Here is a 12,891-nt window from a genome sequence, read left to right as displayed (position 1 = left end):
CAAAGCAGCCCAGGTCCTCTTTCAGAGGCCAGTGCTCTCCTACACTAGAACGCCAATCACCCTGGCCAAACCTATTCTGTTTCTCTCCTGCCAGCACTGCTATGATGCGGCGGGCAAAAGCTTGGTTTTTAATGGTGCTGTTGAGCGTGAATAAAAACACAAAACTTAATTCAGCATGTAGTATTTTCTTGGAGAAGCTCTGTGGTGCATTCTAAAATGCAGGCATTTCCTTAATATCAAGAAAATAAATTCCTGGTGATGTTTAGCTGAGAGGCATGAAGGGGACACCTCCTTGCTGTGCCTTGAGGCTACCACTGGACCTTGGTCTACAAGCATGTTCACCTCTGTACTCTGCTCCGCAGAGCTCTCATCAGTGGAAGCAGAAATCACAGGCAAATTGAGCAGAAAAGAAAGGAGAAATTGATGTATGACTGGAAATAAAGGCTAACTCTAGGTTTCCTTAGTAGATGAGAACACTAAAGCTGAGACTGCCTAGTCCAGCCCCCACTCTGACAGGTGAGATGACTGAGGCTCAGGGGTGGGAGTGCCCTGTGCTGCCCACAATGTCAGCACACAGGTGCCCACATTGAAATTCCACTGGAAAGCATGACCACTGTATTCCCTTAGATGAAATCACAACAGAGAGGTAAGACAAATATTGAATAGATTGCAACTCATCACTGATTCATGAAACTCTTCAAACAAATTTTTAAAAATATTCTGTTCTTTGGAAGTTACAAAATATATTTTTAAAAAGAGAAATCAACCCAAAGGGCTTCCCTAATGGGGCCCAGCTCTTCAGAGCTGTCCTGTCACCATACGTACCCAGAGGAGAAGGCAGAGCCTCTGGCGCGCACAGTTCTGCTGCCAATTCTATTGTCTTGAGCATTTAACTGCCTCCCTGGCTCCAGCAATCTGTTCCAACCAATCCCGAGACAGCCACAGAAACTCTATCTCTAACCAGCAGACCCATCTGAAGTTAAAAGGTCAATTTCCCAAAAGCCTTGTTAATTATGACTGATGTATCTCCTTGATCTACTTATTTAATTTGCAGACTCAGGGATTTGACATCCTGCAACAGGACAGCCCCTCTTGGCCAACACTTCCTTCTGGATTCTGAGTAGGCCTGAAGATGCCTGCTGAGGCCTGTCTGGAACACCAGCTGTAGAGCAGCATTGCAGGAGGCCTGTCCCTGGGGAATGCTCCAGAAGCCCAGTCCTCCATCAACTGCTTTGGCTGCAGCCACCTGATTCCAATTCCAGTTGAGTCCTGTAACTCCAGCTTCAAAATGTGCTAACATTTGAATTTAGTGCCTAAACTTTAGCGTCTAAGACTAGTTTCACAGCCTACTATGGGAGGCCGGGGAGAAAAAAGCATGATAGTTTTTCCTGGTGCTGCTTTAGACCTCTATGTCTATGGGAGGACAAACAGCTTAGGGGACCCCTTTCAATTTATTTTGGTCTCCATCCCGGCTAAATATGAGATAAGAAGAATGAAGATTAAAGAACCATCGCTCTTCTCTCCAGTCAGTGTATAATTCTTGTGCTATGTGTCCAAGCAGCGAGTCAATAGGCCCTCTTCTATGGTACCAGGAGAGGAGGGGAAACACATCCCAAGTTGAGCCAATCAGCTTCTCCTCCTCACAGGAGCTTGGTCTGGTCCTGGGGATTTCTGGGCTGCTTTCTGGGTAGGTAAAACTGTCCTCTATAGATGCGGACCCTGGGAGGCAGCCATGTGCCAGCTCAGGACCTGTGCACTTGGAAAGGTGCAGTTGGTGTACTGAGAGGGGCAGACATACAGGAGAGGAGTTAGAGGATTTCCTGATCCCTTCTGTTCCTTCTCCAGGCCCTGTCAAACTCCAGGGTTGTGGGAAGCCCTGCCTTGTTATGACATACTCTCCTCTTTGCCTAGGCAAGCTGGAGTTGGCATCTGTTATTTGCAACCAAGCAGTTTTGACTAATCCACACCCTTCCCACCAGCTGCTATTTCAAACCCCTGTATAGAACCCCTGTGCAGTTTAGGTGAGGTGGCTGCTAACAGAACATATGTTCATGGCAATATTCTCTACTGAACAAGATTCTGATGCCAACAGGGGAATGCGGAGGCACCTTTAAAGGAACAGTCCTATATGCAGAAACACAGAAGTAGAAGAAATTTAGAGATGCTGTGTGACTTTAGCATCTTCCTAGGACAATGCCCAAATACATGTGCTCCTGTCTCCACCAGGTCATACCTTTGAAGGCACACTTCGAGTTTCACCCTTGCACAGATAAGGCAGTCAGTCAACATTTGTCAAGTTAGACTGAATTTAGTCCTCACAGTTACTAAGCAGCCTTATTGTCATACTTCAGAAAACAGAGGAAGATGGCCACTTAGGCTGTCAACAAACGGAGGTGATACTGATAAAGCAGGAGCCCCACAAGACAGCCGACCCAGCTGAGAATGGAGACTCCGCTCTAGGGGAGTGATGGAAAACCTTAGGAGGTCTGGTTCACTCCGAGTCCCCAAACTGAAGCCTGGGAGCCGCAGGGATTGTGCTGACAAGCTGCCCTATCAGAAAGCAGAGGGACGGGTCAGTGCTGGCACCCTCTGAGGGGTCCCTGTCACAGGCACTGGCTGGTTAATAACTGGGTGGCCACCTCACTGCTCTTTACGTAATTCTCCCTTTTCCTGCCTGTGCCTACAGTGTCATGAGATTGAAAGACCCAGAAGAAGGGCTAACGAAGAGAAAAAAAGAGAGAAAGTCATGCTTTTATCCTCTTGGTTCCTTTTAGATTATATACCAAACCTCAGACTAAAACGTTATACAAACATGAACCATATCCTATTCATTTCTGTACCGCTCAAGTTTTGACAGTTTTAAATCATCAAATTTCAGATCAATAAATAATTACCGATTTAAACTATGGTTCTGTTCTTTGGATAAAGTAAAGTTTCTGTCATGTTCTGCTTATGCCCCTGGACCAGACTTTGTGTTCCAGCGACAGAGTCCCCAGATAGCTGCCGGTCCACACAGAATCTGGTCAAGGCCAGCCACCAGGTCTCTAACACCTTCTGAGAACACAATACCTCCAGTTTCTCCTACCGTCCCCCACCCCACCACACCCACACCCCCATCAGCTTACTTTCTTCAATAGAAAGAAAAACTTTCAGTGGAAAGAGTATTTTTAGACTCTATTGCTGGGGCAGAGGTGGTGGGGGAGCGCAAATGGGGAAGAGAAGCAGTAGAGGCATGGTCACAATGAGGTCACTTTATCAGGATGATATCACTTCTGTTTCTGAAAATAATTTCAATGGAAGGCTGAGGGATGGCATAGAGTAGGAGTATCCTTCTTGTCTTCTCAATAAACAGGACTTAGCATGAGGAAACAGAAAGTAATGCAACCATGGGATCATAAGTAGGGTAAAAGCTAAAAGTTGTGGGAAGTTAGAAGGCCAGGAGTGAGAGAGTTGGCAGGTTGCTCATAAGGTTGCTCTGCTCTCAACATCTTTCCTCCCATGCTACCAAAGAGACAGGCTCCATCTCAAAAGGTCAAACACCCACAGCGGGGTAGGCCCACTGAGCCCTCACACCTGGGTTGGGTAAAGGCTTCCAGAATCATACTCCCTGAGGGCAGAGCTAGTACTGACCCAGCTCCACTTCTTAAAAGCTGGGCTCAAAAGAGAACCAAGAAATGTCCTGATAATAAGGATGGTGAAGAGAATCTGTCAAGAGCTCTGGCACCCATATATTTAGCTGAACCTTTCTTCAGTCTAGCTGGAATTATATGATGGCCTGCTGCCATTCCCAGGCTAGCAAGGAAGCCAGTGGTCTGTCACTCTCACCCCCATTCTTTTGTTACATTTTTTTCTCCCTCTTTAGTCTACCCCCCCACCCCAACTTCCACCCCTAATCAATGGATGTTGCCGTTTCCCCTTAAGAACTGGATCTCTGAAGGCGGAGTGTCTCCTCTCACACACTCGCAGTGTGTACCCGGGGCCTGGCGCCCCCGGCGCGCTCAGGGGGCTTGGCGCACCTGGGGCCTGGTGCACCCGGGGTATGGTCCCTGGCTCCACCTGGGGCGCGAACCCAGGACCTTCTGTGTGTAAAGCAGACATGCTAACCACTACACTCTAGAGCCACTCCCCATTCTTTTCTTTTTTTAATTAAAAAAAATTTTTTTAATTTTCATATATAGTTAGCATAATCCCCCTCCCCCACCAATTCTTGTCTCACAGTGGGAGCAGCACTCTCTCCCAGGGAGGATTATCAGACTCCCTGGGGGACTTGTGCAGTTTTTTAAAGTATATTCAACTTGTAAATAAAATCATCTTCTTTCTCAAAGGGGTTAAAAAAGGTTGACAGGATGCAATACTTCTACATACTCAACAGATAGACTGTAATGAAGAAGATATCATGATTGGTAAGGATGTGAAGCAGCTAAATTCTCATGCTGGTGGGAGAGAACGCTGGTGAGACTGCTGGTGCAAGCACCAAACGAGAGCTCGGGCATTTCCCATCACCCAGCAATTTCACTCCTAGGTATGAGGTTGAACCACATGAAATTGCTAATACTCGACCATTTCTTACCAATGAAGGTGGCAATTTCACATATTCGACTTAATATATACCCGATAAACATGAATATATATGTTTACCTAAAGATATGCGCTAGATGTTCATAGCGGCATTCTTCATAATAGCCTAAAACTGAAAACACCAAGTACCTAACAACAGTGGGAGAGATAAATAAATTATGATGAATTCATGCAGCAGACTCAGCACAGTGATGTGAGCAATGATGTGAGGATACCCAGTGATGAGGTGAGGCCCCACATGCAGTGGGGCCAGACACGCAAACACAACAGAGCCCTGGTGAAGAATTCACAGACGAAGTTTAAGAACAGGAAGAACCCACCTATTCTGTGAGAAGTTATTTGGGTGGTCATCCCAGGGATGTAGGGGTTTTTGGGGTGGGGGTCATATTCTGCTTCATGACATAGGGGCTGGTTACATGGGTATGTTCAGTTTGTAAAAATTTATCAAGTTGTATACGCTCTTTTAATATGCGATTTCCTGTATATATAATTCAATAAAAAGTGAAAGAAAAGAAGAGGCTGATCCTATTTATTCTTTTGTCCACCCTATTACAAAAGCCAATCCGCCCGCTCTAAATTCTGCCTGCTTTTCTCCGCATTGGTTAGCCATAGCCAAAGATGAAAGTTCTTTAGGAAGCTTTAAAACCTGGACAGAAAGAACTCTCCCCAGTTAGGTACTCAAGCCCACCTGGAAGTACCCTTACCTAAAGTCCCTTGTGTTTTCCCAGCTGGTCCTGGGAGACTTTGTCCAGTGTATCCTGGTCTGATAGGAGCCTGTGAGGCCCTCAAGGCCCAATCCTGCTCGTCTCTGAGGGCCAGTGCACATGCTGCTGCCAGGCCAGCAGGGGGAGGCATCAGAACATGGGTGTGGGTCACTGTGCTGCTCTGGGCTGATCTCACAAACGCAGGGCTGGGAGCAGAAAGACAGGATTGCAAGCCCCCATTTTATAGATAAGGAGGTAGAAGCCCTGAGAAGTTAAAGTACCTGCCAAGGTTACACAGAGGGTAGAAACACTGCTGGGAGGAGGTAATGACCCTGATGGGACAAGTTTTGGAGGTCAGGGCAGGGTGGGTGGGCTTGGTGTCTCATGGGGAGAGCCATGTGCAACAGCAAGTACAGCCTTTGCTCTCAGCCAGATCCTCACGCAGTCAGCATGGGGGAGCATAGATCATGACCTTTGCCATGACTGTGCTTGCCAGGGGGCAGCCAACTATACCCACTGGGCTTGGTCACAGGAAGTGTTCCTTCCAGGTCTGACTCCAGAGACACCTTGCCTGTGGCCACTGTGGGCTTGCACAGTTCAGGCTGAGATGCCCTATCTTTTGAAAAAAAGTTACTATTCATTTTCCAGACATCAAATACTGGGAGTGTTGAGGTAGGGGAGTATACTGGGGAAGTCCAGAATGAGGGGGTTGTTGGGGATGTAGGGGGGGAGGTAGGAATGAGGATTTATGCAGGTGTGTGTGTGTGTGTGTGAGAGAGAGAGACAGAGGACAGAGAGAGAGAGAGAGAGAGAGAGAGAGAGAGAGAGAGAGAGAGAATAGAGAATAAAAGGTGCTTCGTGGGCAGAATGAAGGGATAGGCACAACCTAAAGAAGCATGGGAGGGGCTGGGCTGTCACCCACTCTTCCCTTTCTTAGAGTTCCAGGAAGTTACATTCATCCATTCATTAATAAAAACAACAACTTATTGAACACCTACTCTACAAAGTCAACTGCTCTAGACCCTGGGAATATAACGACCCTGGATTCTCAAGGAGCTCAGAGTGAGGCAGATGATAGAAAAGTTAGCAGAGAAGTACCTGAAGACCATATAAGAGGGTGATTGAAGAGAGAGAATGTGTGATGTGTGCTATAAACTGGTTGGTGGGAGATGTCTGAGGGCTGTCTGAATGATGGAGAGGAGCCAACTACCCTAAGAGCTGGAGAGGATTTTCAGGTACAGGGTGTAGATAAAAAGGACAAAGCCAGCAGGCTCTTTGGCTCTCTAGCCTCAGTTGCCACCACCACCTCTAGAGCCCCAGTGCTCGCCCTCTGATCACACTGCCCCCTGCCTTCTCAGCCCCACCCCCATCCCCTGGGTTGGTCTCCCCTCTCCTCGGCTCCTGTGGCCCTCATCTTTTCTCGACCGCAGCACTAATCGCCCCGTATTAGATGTGCTTTTTGACATATGTGCCTTCCTCCCTGTCACCAGGGAGCTCAGTCTAAAATCCAGATCTGACTGAGTACACCCAGCTCAGAAACATTCCTCACTGCCTATGGGACAAAGCACAAACTCCTCGGCATATGTGTGGCCCATAAGCCCTGACCATCCTTCTCACCTCATCTCCTGGCCCCAGACATTCATTACACTCGACTTTCCATGTGATAGTTTTAAAACATCCTCTTCTCTTCAGAGATGTAGCTTAATTCCCTTACTTCGAGGCTGGACCTGGTGACTCCCTTCTAACAGATTATGACTGAAAGATAGCGTGTGACTTCTGAGACCCGGTACTAACAGGCTCTGCAGCTTCTTCCTCACTTGCTCTTAGATCACTTGTTCTAGGGAAAACCAGCTACTGTGTCACAAGGACACTCAAGAGGTCCACACGGTGAGAAATTCAGGCCTCCAACCAATGGCAAAGAACTGAGGTCTCCCACCAACAGCCATGTGGGTTAGCCACCTTGGAAGTAGCTCCTCCAGCTCCAGCTGAGTCTTCAGAGAAGGCAATCCTGGCCAATATCTTAATTGAAACTTCACGAGAGCTTCTGAACCAGAATCACCTAGCTAAGCTGCTCCTGAATTCCCGACCCACAAAAACTATGAGACAATAAACATTTGTTGTTTTAAGCTGCCAAGTTTTGGGGTAATTTGTTACAGAGTAATTAATAATGAAGACATTCCAACTGTGTCAACTGCTCTTTTTGATGCTTCTGGGCCTTTGCACATGCTATTGTCTTTGCCTGTGATGCTTCTCACACTCTGAACTTTCCACGAAGTTCCTCATCATCCTTCAGGGTCCGACAAAAATATCATCTCATTAAATCACTCCTTAACACCATCTCCCCCCTTCTTCCCTGTCTGCCCTAGAGTTGGCCCTTACCCTGTGACTTGCCGGCCCTGCATATGGCTCTAATATGGCCCTTCCTACTCTCCATTGTCCCTGATGGCTCAGAGGCCTATCAAGCGCCCCACCACCACCACCCACCACCACACATACTTGCCCTTGTGGGCAGCAGAGGGCCAGACACCCAGAAAACTTCAGTGAAGGCTGTCAACTGGCTGGAGAGCCCCAATGCTTAGGGTTTCATTCCCGTAGGATGACTGTAAAAACGAAGTATTTTGCAACAAATATCTAAACTCAGAAGCCTCCATTCTTTCCTCCAAAGTATGGGCAAGCATGAGGACTCATTGATTAGAAGTACCACCTTACTCCATCCCAAAAGCTGGACAAGAAGAGCCCACATACCTGGATCAGAGCGAGCACCTTGTCCTGTACAATGGTGGGAGGACTATTCTTGGGAGAGATGATTTTGACCAGAACACTGTCAATGAAATCTCGGTTGGCCACCAGGACGTGGAAGCGATGGCCACAGTTCTTCACACATGTCTCTAGGACCTGATGTGGGAGGAAAGGAAAGAGGTCACTACTGTGGGAGGCAGAGGAGCCAGCAGGAATCGAGGAAGGCAGCTGAATTTCCACCACCACCATCCCTCTTTCCTCCTTCCAGATCATTTTTTTCTGATGATGATCTCATTTAGAGCTAAATCTAAATGGCACAGGCATCCTCACACTCTAATTCAGTTGTTCCTGGGGAATATGGGCAGTCCCTTGCTGACTGAAGTCTCCAGTCTCTGCACAATAATCAGGCAATTAGTTGGTAATTGAGGCACTGGTTTTGCATGAGAAGGATGCTGGTGTTTCAATGAGATCAAAATGACTGAGTGGTCCCTGAAAATTAGCATTTTAACTCCTCTCTGTGCTACCAAATGTGAGACATTAGCCAATGGGACACAGGCTCTGTCACAAGAAAAGGCTGCTGTGACAGCCTGAATTACTCAATGAATTATTGGCCCTTGTATGTGAGGAAGCAAGCAAACACATACATACACACACCTCACACACATCACACATCATACATCACACACCCCACAGAACCCTGCTTCCGCAACTAAAATTGACAATGACAAAGAAATTTCCACGTTTAATAAATAATTTGTTGGCCTCAGCTGCCTGTTGACCTTTAAACCCTGCTCATTCTGGAAAAATTAGTTACACAGGCCTTAGCCATTCAGAAAAGCATGCCGTGTGTGGATTCTGACCAGATGGCCAGTGTGGGCTTGAATCTCAGCTCCACCACTTTATCCCTGAATGGCTTAGGACCAGTCTGTCTGAGCCTCAGCCTCCTCGTCTGTAAAGCAGGCACGGGAACACTCCCTTGCATGACTGTAGTAGGGATGAGAATGTCCGAAGCCCCTAGCAAGTGCCCTGCATAGGTGAGGGGCCAGTAAATTAGAACTACAATAACATAATTACTGTTAATAAGGCTGTGGTACACACACACCCAAGTAAAGGTGTAGCTTCTCAGTCTCCGCAGGACCAGGGAGAGTCCCCCTGGAATTCAGAGGTATTAACTGAAGGTCTCTCCAGTCTTGAACACAGCTTTCTGAATTTCTTAGCTCTCTATAAACCAACTCATACGGTTATCTGGCCATTCCCATGCCAGCATCCCCCAATGCCACAGTCAACTAGTGGGAAATGCCTCCTTGGAAGTACATAACCAGCAAAAGGAGACATTTCTGACTGATTCAGTTATTCTCATTTGCCCAAACTGACCACTGGTTACCTTATGCAGTCATTCCACAGGGCTGGGTTCATACAATAAGGCATCACCTTGACAAAACATGGCCATAAAGAAAGGTCCATAACTTTAACATTAACTGAATGCAGACTACATGTGAGGCACCGTGAGGGATTCTTGCACACTATATATAATTTCATTCAATTCTTACAACTAATTCTCTTTAAATAGGTATTATTATCATATTTCCTTACAGTTAAGAGGCTTAGAAAGGTGAAGAAACTGGTCTAGGTAAAAGCTGCTGGACAGTGCCAGACTCAGGATGGGAATGCCGACCAGCCCTCTCTGGAGCCCTCATTTCTTCACCCACAGTGAGGCCATGGGGCCATCCCTCCCTCACAGCTTTCTTCTAAGAGACAATAGACAAAATATGCTAGATTTCTTGTTTCCTCATTTGGTCCTTGAAATAGCCCTGTAAGGTGGGTATCATCCCATTGTAGAGATGAGGAAGCTGAGGCTTGGAGATGTCAGTTAAGTTCACTTGAGGAGGCCAAAGCTGGAAGTTGTCCTGAGTCTGGCAGCTCCACACCAGTCATAACTGTTCCTTTCCCACTGCTGCCTGCTCCGTGGGAGATTCTGGGTTCCGCTCGGCCTGCCAAGGAAAACACTGAAGCTCAGCATCCTTGCTGAGGTTTTCCTCAGCCGCGGGGGCATTCTCTTTTTCAGACTCTGCTCATGCTGGACTCCAGGTGACTATGAGGCAACCGGCATTCTCTCTCATAGTGGGAGCTGCCTAGATGAATGACAGGGGTTCTTCCTGCCTTTAAGGAATTCATAATCATCCTTCTTTTTAGGATCCTCTAAAACCCGCCTCCTAACTTTACCTATGCAGGCAATGGGCTGCTGGGGCCAAGGTAGGTGGCAGGAAAAATGTTTTATTTCATGATGAGCAAGAAGAAAGGAAAGATAAGAAGCTGGGGAAGAGCAAGGGTGGTGAGAAAGAACATGGGAAAAGAGGACCAGGAAGCCTGAGGTGGCAGGGTGGCTAAAGCTCTGCCTCCACGCTCAGGGCACCAGTGGGCCAGGATGTACTCTTCACCTTTAGGAAGCACGTCCTTGCATTTTCCTGTGCAGCAGACTTTAAAGTAAGACACTTTGGGGCTCAGATACACAGACTTGGAAATGTCCTGGACAGAGGTTGGGTGTGCTACAGAGCAGCCCCAAAGCCTCACAGAAAAGGAGATTCAGGAGGTCCTCCCTGACTGGCAAGAGGCATTCAGCCTAAGGAGGCCCAGCGACCCACTTTAAGCCACTCTACCAAAAAGGCCCTTGGAATATCTGCCCTATGGGTTATAGGACATGAAACACACAGTGGCAATTTTCTAGCTGCAGCCAAAGCTCACAGAGTAAGCAAAAGGTGCCCCTAAGCAAACAGAAACAGATGTTTTAGTCCATACGCTAAGGCCCGAGCAGTGAGCCCCACAGGGCTCCTATTTTGAATAAATATTAACAATTTTGATGTGTACAGGTATGAAGTGAAGAAAGGCCCACAATGAGCAGGACTGAGAACGACTAACAGAGTAAGTGAAGACAAAGACAGAGAAACCATAAAAGCAGATATGAGACCATGCAACATGCACCAGGCTGAGGCCTTTGGTGGAGGTACTAGAGATCTGCACATTTCATAATTCTCCCAGCAGCACTGGTGGATTTGCAGGGAAGACCTGACCACTAAAATTAAAATTAAATTAAATACTTAGGAATAAATTTCATCAAAGATATGGAAGATCTGTACACTGAAAATTATAAGACATTGATGAGAGAATTAAAGATACAAATAAATGGAAAGATATCTTGTGTTCATGGATTGGAAGAATTAATATTGTTAAAATGTCCATACTTCCCAAAACCATCTAAAGATTTCACAGAAATAGAAAAGCAATCCTAAAATTTGTATGGAACTACAAAGACCCTGAATAGCCAAAGCAATCCTGAGAAAGAAGAATAAAGCTGGAGGCATCAATTGCCTGATTTCAAACTATATCGCAAAGTTATAGTAATCAAAACAGTGTGGTACGGGCATAAAAATAGATACATAGACCAATGGAACAGAATCAAGGGTCCAGAAATAATCTCACGCCTATATGGTCAACTAATATTTGACAAGGGAGCCAAGAAGACTCAATGGGGAAAACGATCTTCAATGAATGGTGCTGGGAAAACTGGATATCAATATGCAGAAGAATAAAATCATACCCCTATCTTACCACTAATAAAAATTAGCTCAAAATGGACTAAAGGCTTAAATATAAGATCCAAAACTGTAAAACTATTAAAAGAACATAGAGGAATAGCTCCTTGACATTGATCTCAGCAAAGATTTTTTGGATATCATACCAAAAGCAAAGGCAACAAAAACGAAAATAAACAAGTAGAATTACATCAAACTGAAAAGCTTCTGTGCAACAGGAAAAACAATTGGGAAAATTGCAAAGGCAACCCACAGAATGGGAGAAAATGTTTGCAAACTATCTGATGAGGAGTTAATATACAATATGCATAAGGAACCTATACAGACCAATAACAAAAAACAAACAAACAATTCTATTTTAAAATGGGCAAAAGACAGCTGAAACTTACCGGATTTCATTAATGAATGTCGCCATAAAAAAATTAATTACTTAATTAATTAAAAAATGGGCAAAAGAGTTAAATAGAAATTTTTCCAAAGATACATAAATGGCCAACAAGTACATGAAAAGATGCTAGACTTGACTAATCATAAGGGAAATGCAATTCAAAATCACAATGAGATATCATCTAACACTTGAAAGAATGCCTATTATCGAAAAGACAAGAGACAAGAAATGTTCACCAGGAAGTGGAGAAAAGGGAACCCTTTTGCACTCTTGGTGAGAATGTAAATTGGTGCAGCCACTATGGAAAACAGTACGGTGATTCCTCAAAAAATTAAAAATAGAACTACCATATGATCCAGAGATTCTACTCCTGGGTATTAATTTGAAGAAAACGAAAAAACTAACTCGAAAAGTTACATGCACCTCCATGTTCACTGCAGCATCATTCACAATAGTCAAGACATGGAAACAACATAAGTGTCCATTTATGGATGAATGGATAAAGAAAATATGGTATATACTACATACAACAAAATATTATTCAGCCATAAAAAGGAAGGAAATCCTGTTTTCCCCAACAACATGGGTGAACCTTGAGGTCATTATGCTAAGTAAAATAAGTCAGATAGAGAATGACATATACTGTCTGTTCTTGCTTATATGCTGAATCTAAAAAAAAACAAAAAACACCTGAACTCATAGAAAAAGAGAGTAGAATGGTGCTACCAGGGGCCAGGAGGTAGGGGAAAAAGAGAGATGTTGGTCCAAGGGTACAAACTCCCAGCTATAATATGAGTAAGTCCTGGGGATCTAATGCATAGCATGGTGACTACAATTAATAATACTATTTGAAAGTTGTTAGGAAAGTAGACCTTAAATGCTATCACCACAC

The 12,891-nt window shown here is 45.3% G+C and overlaps 1 protein-coding gene across 8 annotated transcripts in view; it reads right to left on the bottom strand.

Moving 5' to 3' along the window:
- Positions 1 to 12,891, bottom strand: part of TOM1L2 (target of myb1 like 2 membrane trafficking protein) — a 125,711-nt gene that overhangs the window by 38,249 nt on the left and 74,571 nt on the right. For all 8 annotated transcript variants that reach the window (XR_005649573.1, XM_039847558.1, XM_039847553.1 and 5 more), the window contains exon 4: positions 8,028 to 8,177. Coding sequence is in view for 7 of the 8 variants with exons in the window: in XM_039847558.1 (XP_039703492.1) it covers positions 8,028 to 8,177 (150 nt within the window). In the remaining variant the exon portion in view is untranslated. The remainder of the gene's footprint in view (positions 1 to 8,027; positions 8,178 to 12,891) is intronic.

This window comes from Pteropus medius, unplaced genomic scaffold (genome assembly GCF_902729225.1).
Source record: "Pteropus medius unplaced genomic scaffold, Ma_sr-lr_union100, whole genome shotgun sequence".
NCBI lineage: Eukaryota > Metazoa > Chordata > Mammalia > Chiroptera > Pteropodidae > Pteropus > Pteropus medius.
This window is presented reverse-complemented; position numbering and strand designations above follow the sequence as displayed.